The 11,470-nt window shown below is 43.9% G+C and overlaps 1 protein-coding gene across 1 annotated transcript; it reads right to left on the reverse strand.

Annotated features, from left to right (window-relative positions):
- Nucleotides 1-8,471: 8,471 nt before the first annotated feature.
- Nucleotides 8,472-10,177, reverse strand: Trex2 (three prime repair exonuclease 2). Its single transcript, XM_013125869.3, has 2 exons — nucleotides 10,050-10,177; nucleotides 8,472-9,448 (listed from the first exon to the last, which is right to left on the reverse strand). Exon 2 carries the CDS (start codon nucleotides 9,412-9,414, stop codon nucleotides 8,704-8,706), a length of 711 nt encoding a protein of 236 aa, XP_012981323.1. The 5' UTR covers nucleotides 9,415-9,448; nucleotides 10,050-10,177; the 3' UTR covers nucleotides 8,472-8,703.
- Nucleotides 10,178-11,470: the final 1,293 nt, after the last annotated feature.

Consider the following 11,470-nt stretch of genomic DNA (forward strand, 5'->3'; position numbering starts at 1 on the left):
TTTAATTGAGTTGTCTTCTTACAAAGGAATTAGAAATATCAATTCATCATCAAATATATTTTTAACAAATAATTTTATTCCAAACTATGCACTTAAAAATTTTAGTTTGTATTTTGGGGGAGGAGATCACAGTTAAGAACTCTTTTTTCTTTTTCTTTCTTTTTTTTTTTTTTTTTTTGGTTTTCAAGACAGGATTTCTCTGTGGCTTTGGAGGCTGTCCTGGAACTCACTCTGTAGACCAGGCTGGTCTCAAACTCATAGAGATCCGCCTGCCTCTGCCTCCTGAGTGCTGGGATTAAAGGTGTGCGCCACCACCACCCAGCCAGTTAAGAACTCTTAGCAACAACAAAAAGTTACTAAAACATTATATTATGTTTGCCTATAGAACTTTTCATGACTTGGATTTTGTTGTTGATAGTTTTGGGGTTTTGTTTTGTTTGTTTGTTTGGGTTGGGTTTTACTTTATTTTATTTTTCAGGTGGGGTCTCACTGAGCTTGTTTTGAAGCCCTGGAATCAAGTGATTACACTGCCTCCACCTCTGGAGTACAGGACTAGCCTGTGCCACCACAGTCAGCTTTGAACTTCTGTTAATGTAAAACATTCTCCCCTTTTTCTTCACACAGACTTTTAAACAACTGTTTTTAAGTCAAATGGTGCTAGAACTGAAAACAGGCTATATATATATATATATATATATATATATATATATATATGTATGAGGTCTAATTACTCTGGGAACTGTGTGGCCATAGCAAGTTTACCAACCTGCTCCTGTTTCCTATCAGGGAGGAGTGCTAATAATCAATTGGGGGAGAATTAAAAGATGGCTCCCCTTTAACATCAAACAGCCCACACTGCAAAATTAAAATGAAACCTATATCACACTGAGTTTCTGGATTTTCCTTCTAAATTTCAAGGTGCTCCCAGCAACCTAACAAAGTTGGAGAAAAGGAAAGAAAAGGGTAAGAAATTACAGGTTGTACATTTATCTCTATTGTGCAGAGTCACATGAGAGCTTCAAAATGCATTTTTGCTTAGTCAGAAGACCTAGACCAATGTTCACCCACTGACTCACCCCACTGACACCTGGGCATGGCTAGAGAAGAAACTTCCACCTTCATTCTATCCATCTTCTGCAATAGGGCCATACCACACAGATGAAAACCCCCTTTCAGTCTTTATAAAGGTCTGTAGTTTTATCTCTTAGGTTTACCTCTATCACCCATTTTGTGCCTTGTGTGAAGCCAATTAAAAAACATTCTGGATGGATATCCCATTTGTCCAGCACCACAGTTGTCAAGACAGTCTTTTCCCCCATTGAAATACCTTGGTGCTATTGTAGAAAATCAGGTGGCAATATGTTTATGAGCCTACATCTGCATTTTTGGTAGCACCATGTCAGTTATCGCAAAGGACTGAATGCTTGTCTCTATACTTCTTGTCATATATGGAAGCCCTGTCCCAAAAAGGGACAGTGTTAGGAAACGGAGCCTTCAAGGATAGTTATGTTTCAAAGTGGTCATAAGTTTGGGGCCTTGGTAATGGGATCAGTGCCCTTGTAAGAAAAAACTTCAGTGTCTCCTTTCTCTACATTGTGAGACTGCCATGAGAAGATAATCATGCTCAAGCCAGGAGGATCAAGAGTGGAATCTTTTAACACCTTAATCTTAGACTTCCCAGACGCTAGAGCCATAAATGTCTGTGGTTTATGCCATCAAGTCAATGGTACTTTGCTATTGTATCCAATCTGCCTAAGACAATTAGTTTATTTTACATCATAATGTCTTCACTACGGTAGCTATGTACGTCTTGAAATCAGGTACTGTAAATTGCTGTTGTTCTTTTTCAAAATTGTTTTACATAATCTAAGTTTGTTGTATTGCCACAGATGTTAGAACACTACTTTGCTAATATTTAATTGGGATTGCATTCGATCTATAAACCACTTTGGGGAGAGATGATGCTAGCAATATTAGCCAATGAGCACTCCTAGCTTAAAGTGGGTGGGATCTCTGTGATTGAGTCAGGTTTATTAAACAGGTGCAAAATAAAAAGTACACTCAAAATACAGAACGAGGCTGCAACACTGCTGCTGTTTCAGCTGCTTATCCTCTTGTTCCCAAGGGCAATCAGGGAGGGGCCCAAGCTGCCATTCAGGGAGCCCTCCTCAGTCCAAACAGTTTAAGCATCCCATAAGTCCTGATGCCCCAGAGAGTTGCTATGAAAGCATCTCTTTACCTGGAACTGACTTGTGAAGCAACCTTGTTTCTTATCTAAATTTAAACTGGAAAATAAAATAAAATAAAAAAGAAAGCATCTCTTTGCCCTCTGTGATATCTTTCGTGCACAAATAAAACCTGTCTGGGGGTGCAAGAAAGATATCACCACAGCCCTCTGCTTGTATGCTTACTGTGAACACAAGAAGACCTCTGGTTGTGAAAGCTTGGGTAAAATAGCAGCTGTTGGGTCCTAATGCTAGCCAAGGTCACTCACAGGAGAGGAAAGTGGAAACTTGGAAGCAAAGCTGAAAAACAGAAACTTTAGGGAGGAAGCTAAATGTCCCATCTGCATGTCTGAGGACACAGCAGTCTGCTGAGTGCTGTGTGAGGCTTCACTCTGACTTTTTGGATGATCGGCACTAAGTTAAAGTCAGCAAAATTTTATATACCAACTTGGCCAGGCTATAAAACTCAGGTTTTGGTTAAACAGCAGTCTAGATAAGGCTGTGAAAATAATTTTAGATGAAATTGACATTTAAATTGATGGACTTTGAATAAAGCCATCCTTCTCCCTGGTGCAGGTAAGACTTATGCAATCAGTTGTAGGCTTTCAAAAGGCTGAAATTACCCAGAGGAAGGGGTGCTGCTCCACCCTCAGTTGCCACTCAGCCTCTGTCTCATGTGAGCCAATGCTTTGAAGTCTTCTGATATGTGAAAAGAGAGACTCCCAATTATTGTGAGAATCCTGGCTAATAAAGTCAAAAGTCATAAGTACAAGTGATTAAATGTATAATGGAAAAACTACTTGACATGTAGGAATACTTCAGTAAAGCATAACTATGATGGAGTACTATCATACTTTGTCACAATTGGACAGATGTAATAGATAAGCACGAGCAGAATTGCAGAGCAATACAGTTGTTAGAACTATAGAGAAAAACTGACATTTTTTAAAGAAATACAATTTTCTAGCATCTAAAACACTTTTTAAAAATATTTATGAGCAGGCATGTGATACACACCTGTAATTTTTGCACTGGGAAGGCTGAGATGGGAGGGCTGCAAGTTTGAAGATGGGGTCTGTGCTACAGCTCAAATTAAGAGGTCATGAAGGTGGGTTTGGACCTTGTGTGGCTAAGAAGTAATAGGGAGAATTTCATGTGATGATGAAAGCAGAAATGAGAGTCCTACACACACAAACAAGCCACACAATGCAGAAGGTTGCATAAACAACCAGAATCCAGGGAAGGAAAATGGACCAGACTCTTGAAAAACTCAGAAGGGACCCACCCTGAAGAGACCTTGACCTTGGCCTTCTAGTACTGTGGCATGCTTTGTTATGGCAGCCCTAGAAAATAAAAATCATTTAAATAAAAATAAAAAATAAAATAAAATAAAAATCATTTACAGACGATTTAGGTGAGTGAGATGGTTCAGCGTGTAAAAGCACTTGCCATACAAACCTGACAATCTGAGTTTGATTCCTGGAACACATACTGGAAGGAAAGACCTATCTGTAAACCTATCAGTGACTGGGGGAAATAGAAATCCCCAAGCTTCTTTGGAGAGCCCATCTTGCCAATTGGTGAGCTAAAATTGTAGTGACAGATTCTGACTCAAAAAAATTAAATTGCAGAGTGGTTCAGGAGACACCTAATGTGGACCTCTGGCACATGTGGACCCACACACATATACACAAACTCAAGAGAAAGAGCCAGTGAAACAGTAATATCTCACAATCCATGTTAAGACATGACTCAGAATAAAAAGAAGATACCAGTATAGATACTAGAAAAATAGAAAAAGATTGTTAATAAAAACTTAAGCCAGGCAGTGGTGGTGCATAGCTTTAATCCCAGCAGTTGGAAGGCAGGTTGCTATCCCACCTGGTCCTGCAGCCATTTAGCCCCAAATAAACAGGCAAAGACTTATATTAATTTATAAATTGTTGGCCAATGGCTAGGGCCATCTTACTGGCTATCTCTGTCTTAATTATTAACCCAATTCTTTTAATCTATGTATTGCCACGAGGCTATGGCTTATCCGTAATCCGGCATGTTACTCCTTCAGCAGCATGGCATCTCTTGGCGACTTTTCCCTACTTTCCTCCCCCCAGCCTTCTCCTGGTCTCGTAGCCCCACCTATCTTCCTGCCTGGCTACTGGATAATCAGTGTTTAATTCATCAACTAATAAGAGAAACATATGTACAGAAGGACATCTTCCATCACAGAGGGAGGTGTCTCTGTGAGTTCGAGGTCAGCCTGATCTACAGAATGAGTTCCAGGACAGCTACACAGTGAAGTCTTGTCTCAAAAAAACAAAACAACCCTTAAAATCCTGCAGGAAATGGACTATAAAGTGTTTCAAAGAAAGGCATTTATGACTTTTAAGAAGTAGCATCTAGTCAAATGTCATTTATGCAAATTTGTGAATGTGTGGGAGGAAGATGCAGGGAAGAATTGAGGGGAGTTAGTCTGTGTGTGTGTGTGTAAGCGGGGAATATGTATGCAGGGTCCTCTGTGCTTGTTTGTGTGCCTCCACTGAAGTTCATGTGCTAAAACCAAGGTTGTAGTACTATGAGGTGTGGCCTTTGGAAGGTTAATTTTCATGAAGGCAGAGTTCCCATAGATAGCATTAGCACCCTTAAAAGAAATTCCAAAGGATGAGCCAATCCCTTCCAGCATGTGGGAATGTCAGTAGCCATGTCAGAGGAGCTGCAGTAAACAATGAAGCTTATTGAATCAATTCAGCAAATAGCAAAGCTAAACCCTGGAAAGAGAGGCAAAGCCCTGAGGAGACTGTCTCCACAATGCCCCTTGCTTCTGCTTTGCTTTCTCCTACTTGATGCTGCTGTGTATCTGCTATATTTGGCATGATGATTACTATATGAAGGGAATCCCACTGTATCTAGAATAGTGCAATTGTTTCTTGGGAAAGTGCCACTCCTCACTGGGCAATTTACTTGCAGATCATAGTGAAGATGATTTTCAAAAGAGCAATGACGATATTTAAATCTATGATTTTTTTTACTTTCTGAGTTAGCCTAAAAGATAAAGGTGGTTAAGATAGTAAAGGTGATTAAAGAAATGATTTTGGTTATTCTTCCAATTGCTCCAAAAAGAGACACAAGTAGGAAAAATAGGCTAAAAGTCACCTTCCCCTTTGTTAGAGGTGAGATTTGCAGAGGATGGAAAACAAGAAGCAAGGAGTTTCATGCATTATGGAACCATGAATTCTGACTGTGGAAAAACAGCCTGATGATTAAAGAAAACAATTATGTCCCTACACCCAAGGTTAGGCCTTCGTTCCTTGGTCATGTAGCTTACAGAATTAATCACAGGCCTCACTATGCTCCTTGAAATAACAAAGTTGTGAAAGGAAACTAAATGACTCTGTTGTGTGTAAAGAAAAATAGATGGTTAGCTAGTCCACTTGAGTAAAGTTTCGTAGAGTAGAACTGGGATAGGAATGTGCTACACTGAAATGGTAAACAGCTTCCTGCCAGTAAAAAAGGAACTGGTTGAAATATACTTGGCTTCCTTAAAACTTTGCTAATCAGCAATAAAAGAATCATTGCTTTGGAGTGAAAATGTTATGGTGGTAAAATTAATACAAAGAAAAATGTTTAACTACTTGTGGACTTAGAAGAAAAACATGTAACTTGTGATCTTCGTGTGACCTCTGCTTATGTAAAGATTTTAATTTGGTTTTGGAAAATATGCAACTTGGGGTAGTGATGTAATCTTTTCTTGTGTAGAAAACTTTGTATTAGGAGGTATAAAAGGATTAAGAGAAAAATAAGAGATAAGAAAGAAAGATACAGAAGGAAAAACATCAGAGAAAAGGTAGAAGGGAAACATCAGGGAAGAAGTAAAAGGATAACATCAGGAAAGATATAGAAAGGGAACAACTGGGAAAAATGTAAAAGAAAAACAACAGGGTCAAAGAACAGAACAGAGGAAGAACAAGCAGTAGAGAGAAAAATATAATGAAGAATTAAGTTCTGGCCCTCAGACTAAGTTCCCATATGTGTCTGTGTATCTGTACGTTAGTTTGCCTACTCTACATCTCTACTCCAGTTTCTCTGACGTGCTGGGGGTTGGACCCCTCGGCCACATGAGAACACAGCAAGAAGGTCCCATCTATGAGAAATGAAATTTTCAGCAAAGAGCCACCACCACCCAGCGTGATGGTCAGTCTTTTGTTGTTGTTGTTCTTGTCATTCAGATGGATGTTAAATGTCTGGAAATTTTGAGAGGCAATTGTTAAATGTCTATTAGAAATGAAGTTATGTAAATAAGATGGACACAGCAACAGCTGCTTATCCTCCAAAGTCTTAGGGGGTTCAGGCTGAGGATCAGGAGTTCAAGGTCAGCATTTACTACATAGGGAGTATAAGACCATTCTGGAATACATGAGACCTTGTCTTCAAAATTAAAATTAAGTAAATTAAATAAATAATATAAATGAAAAATTAAGCAAGTTATATGAAAACTTAAAGGAGATGCCCAAAATCTGTCACATTTTAACTGGCCACATTTTACTGTTACTGTGTATTGATGGACATCTAGCATACCACGTGGAAATCCTCCTATTGGCCACAGTGGAAGAACTATCCCATAGAGGTTGATGGGCCAGGGCATGGCAGTGCTCAATTTATTCCTGCTTTGTGACTGTCAAAACTTGAGAAAATAATGGGGAACATGCTAATACTGCAGATTAAATCAGAATGTGGCCATAGCATTGTGGGTAGTGCAAACATGTAAATTTCTAAGGTATATCTCTTCTGCTTTACCTTCAACTTACTCACTAAAGGAGAGGAAACTGTGAGCCAATCATTGCTCATCATGTGTGGGAAACACATGCACGTGCGCATGCGCACACAAACACACACACTGTATTAAATACTTCTTTCCTGGAAAGCCAGTTGCCATGAATTCATCAGCACATTACTGCTTTGGAGGCAGGTCTCAGCTAGTCTGTGCTAAATGGAAAGACAGTGCTTAGCCTGACCAATCTGAGTACGCATGAAAGAATTGGTGACAACATCTAAGACCAGACTACCAGGCCAAGGGCATTTGGATGGCTGAGGCAGAAACTCAGCCTCAGGGAGGGAAAAGCACAAAGTAAGACCACTGTGGAGGTGTCAGAAGGCACAGACAGGGCAGGCAACTGATCCTGGAGTTGAGCCTTTCTAACTTGCCATTATTTAGTAGCAGGGACAGAATTCTAAGGGTACCACTTTCTGGTATAGGCTGGCTACCTGAGACTGGCCAGAAAGTAAATGGATCCAGCCTGAGAAATACAACAAACACACAAGTCAGGTTTTGCCTCTCTTCTAGACACAACACTCTGTGACCTCCACTGCTCCCAGTCTCAGCCAGGCCAAGAGACTATTCTGATGCAGCCATCATCAGTGCTCTGGCCACCACACACACTGAAGTCTCTCTAGTCACTTTGACCTACTTAGGGGTTCCCAAACGAGCCAGGCTGGCTCGATTGAGTTTTGCTCACTTGAATCACTCTGGGGTGTGGCCAACCCACCCCTTCTTACTTGCCCCAGCACTTGGTGACACAGCTCTCACCTGGTCTGACTTCCCACAAGACAGGAGTGCCTCAGGGTGGGGCCCCACAGGCATCTCACCAGAAACAGGAAGTCCAGCTGAGGCAGTTGATGAGAAGTTGCCTGCCCAAATCACTCCATGAAGGATCTGAGACCTGAATGAGTTCCATTCTGGTGGGCACCCTAGGTGCCAATTCATCTCTCCTCTGTGTCTCAGGTCAGTTTAGCACCCTAGTCTGCCTGGGTAGCCCCTCCTCCTGTGGTGTCCATGTGCCATGTCCACAAATGAACAGACAATGTTTTCCCCAGTGCCTTACATCAATTCACTGGTGCTACTTTGCAGAGTGGGACAGAGAAGAACAAGGGTAAGAGCAGGATCTGGGCTTTGGAGAAGGCATGGACTAACTCTGCAGGCTCAGTTAGCCCTTCCAGTTCAGTCCCTGGAGGATTCAGCCTGCTTATCCCAGGGCCTAACAGAAAAGGGCAACATTCAAAGGGGCCACGAGACATACCAGAGAGATAGCCAGAGGCTCAGGGTCCAGCGCCCCAACCTAACATAAGCCCCTTGGAGAATCCTGCATACTGACATCATCCCCTCTACACATTCACAGTCAGGGCAGCATAGCCCCCAACTGTGCCTTGGTAGGGTAGTTTTGGGTATGGGCAGAGAGAAGTCTGGCCAGTAAGTCAGCTGGTAAATAGTCGGTGGTCTTTATTGATTAATGTAATGAAAGTTGGAAGCCCTGAAGAAGCAAACTTCAGGAATCCAGGCTGGCCAGAGGGTGTCCAACTGGAGGTGGGGCACAGAGAAGGCTCTGGGATTCTATGGCCAGGTAGGCCAGGGCTGAGGAAGGTCAGACAGATGCTGCAGAGAGCAAGAACATGTCTCAGAGCCTGGATGAATGGATGATACTGGCATTCAGGCCTCAAGGCTTGACCCATCAGCTGGCACATACATGGGCTCAATGTGAGCCCAGCTGCGGGCCTGCTCATCTGCCCAGGCAAGCAGTTCAGCAGCACGGTGCAGGAAGATCAGAAGCAGCGTGTGTACATCACCCTCTGCTGAATGGGCAGCACTGGGCTCAGCATGGAAGTAGCGGTGGAAGAGACTAGTCAGGCTGTAGCTCTTGCGGCCTTGAGCCCTGGTGCCATGGCTGTGAGCACGGTCCAGGCCCCGCAATGCAGGCAGCGTGTCCAGGCAGACAGTGTCTCGGGGCAGTTGGGCACCCAGGCGTTGTAGCTCTGTGCAAAGCAGTGGGAAGTCGTAATCGAAGCCATTGTGGGCCACAAGACAGATGGGGCCCTCCTGGCGGCTCAGGAAGCCCTGCAGTGTCAGCACCACAGCACCATTAAAACCAGCCTTCCCGCAGTGCATCAGGCCTTCACTGCTCAAACCAGTGATCTCACTGGCCTTGGCAGTAAAGGGGCGCTCAGGGCACATGCACAGCGTGAGCTTGTCCAGCACTCGGGGCAACACCAGAGCACCAGAATTGTCCCGCTCTGGGTTCTCCAGGGAAGAACGGTGGACAGCAAAAAGGGATATCTCCACAATCTCAGGATCCATGTTTGGGAGCCCAGTGGCTTCCAGGTCCAGGAATACAAAGGTCTCAGCCCGAGGTGGCTCAGACATGCTGATGTTCTCACAGGAACAGTGGGGCCTAAAGCTGCCAGAACAAGTGGCATAAGCCAGAGGGCTAAAGAAACGAAGCAAGGTCCTGTTGCCCACAACCCCTCAGGTCAAAGTTCTGTCACCCAGGGACTCACTTCCTGCTGCTCCACCCCACCTCATTAGGCCTTTAGTGCTAGGTATAGTTTCTAGGGACACTTTTAAGGGGCCTCCATGGGGCTGCAATCAAATGACCAAGACCTGTTACTGCTGTCTATCCCTCCTCCTTTCCCCAGGTCTCTCTGCAGCTAATTTTAGTCCTGCCATCTAACCAGGCATAAAATAGAGGCCTGCTGTGCCTAGACTTTAGCCCAGGCATCTCTCCCCTTTGCTGCCAGGCCCAGAGCTAGCCACTACTCTCCATCGAGGAGGGAGGCAGGTATAGTGCCCAAATGGAGCCTTGGCCCAGCTTCTTGCTGAAAACACCTTGGCTGGAAGCCTCAGGCATTAGGCCCTGCTTTCTACCTTTGGGTAGCAGGCACCAGAGGAATTCAGCATGAGGACCATGGTCCTCTACCAAACAAGTGCTGCCTCAGGTTGGCTTCTACCTGCCTTCAGGCTCATGGTATTGTCCACCCAACCCCACCACACTGACTTACCTGGGGCAGGCTTCAGCTGGCTTCCTCGGCTGCTGGGCACCTGTCTCTGCACAGGCTGCTCCAGGCAGCCTTTAATCAGAGGCCACAGCCCGCCCCCAGCTACCAGTTGGGCAACCAGGAGTCCTTAGGCCGCAGGACCTGTGCAGCCGGCTTGCTTGCCACCCCCCACCTCCCGTGAGCTTTCAGCTACCAAGACACACACCCCATGTTTACAGACTGGGAAGTAGGTTCTGGCCGCACACAGGTTCTGATGAATGATGAGCACTATCATGGACCAGAGGAACAGGAACGTGTCCTCACAGGCAGGAGGAAGTCAGAGTGTGGTGGAAGGCTGTGTCTTCTGCCAAATCCTACCTCTAAGTATCATAGGACCTGGGTTGTGGTTGCTAGACCTAAACAAACCAGGTGTGGGCTTTGTCCTACGCTGGGACACATTACACACAGACAACAGGTCCTCTTCTCCAGGCTTGGATTTTCTTCATCAGTGGAGATATGGTTGATGGGGGATGCTCTTCTGTACATATGTTTCTCTTATTGGTTGATGAATAAAACACTATTTAGCCAATAGAGGCAGGAAGATAGGTGGGACTAGGAGACAAAAGGAATTCTGGGAAAGGAAGGCAAAGAGGAGTGGAAGAGACACCATGTCGTGGCCAAAGGAGTAACAGGTTGTGGAAGCCAGGACCAAGTGGAAATACACAGATTTACAGAAATGGATCAATACTTACGACAGAGCTAGCCAATAAGAAGCCCTAGCCATCAGTCAACAGTTTTATAATTAATATAGAGTCTGTGTGCTTATTTGGGACTAAAGTGGCAACGGGACATGGCGGGACAAGAACACTCTAGCAGCATATGGCTGTCCTTTATTACACTGTCATGATCTTAGGAGTGACAGAGGCATCTACTTGTGTCATGTTTAGCCTGTGAATAGGAAGTCATGCTGAAGACAGGTCCTTGGTCTTGCTTCAGTAAACAAGGGGTGGCCTCAGTTCACCTACCTTGTGGCCCTATCTTCCAGCAAAAAGCAGGATGGTGATCTCTGCTCTAGGGCATGACACCCAAAGGTTAGACACTCAGGGGTTTGACAACTAATATGTTACAAGCATTTATTTAGTAGAGCAGGGAGGAAAGGCAGGCAAATGAAGGCCATGAGGCAGTAAGGCCTGACCCAAACTGCCCTATAGGTATGGCTGAGCCAATTCTTTCAATTCAGAAGTGAAAAGAATTGATCTGGAGACTTCTAAGACTCTAAGGCAGTGATTCTCAACCTTCCTGGTGCTGTGACCCTTTAATACAGCTGCTCATATTGTGGTGACCCCCTACCATAAAATTATTTTGTTGCTACTTCATAACTGTAATTTTGCTAGTTATAAATCGTAATTTAAAGATCTGATACGTAGGATATCGCAAATGTGACC

This window comes from Mesocricetus auratus, unplaced genomic scaffold (genome assembly GCF_017639785.1).
Source record: "Mesocricetus auratus isolate SY011 unplaced genomic scaffold, BCM_Maur_2.0 Super-Scaffold_100003, whole genome shotgun sequence".
Classification (NCBI taxonomy): Eukaryota; Metazoa; Chordata; class Mammalia; order Rodentia; family Cricetidae; genus Mesocricetus; species Mesocricetus auratus.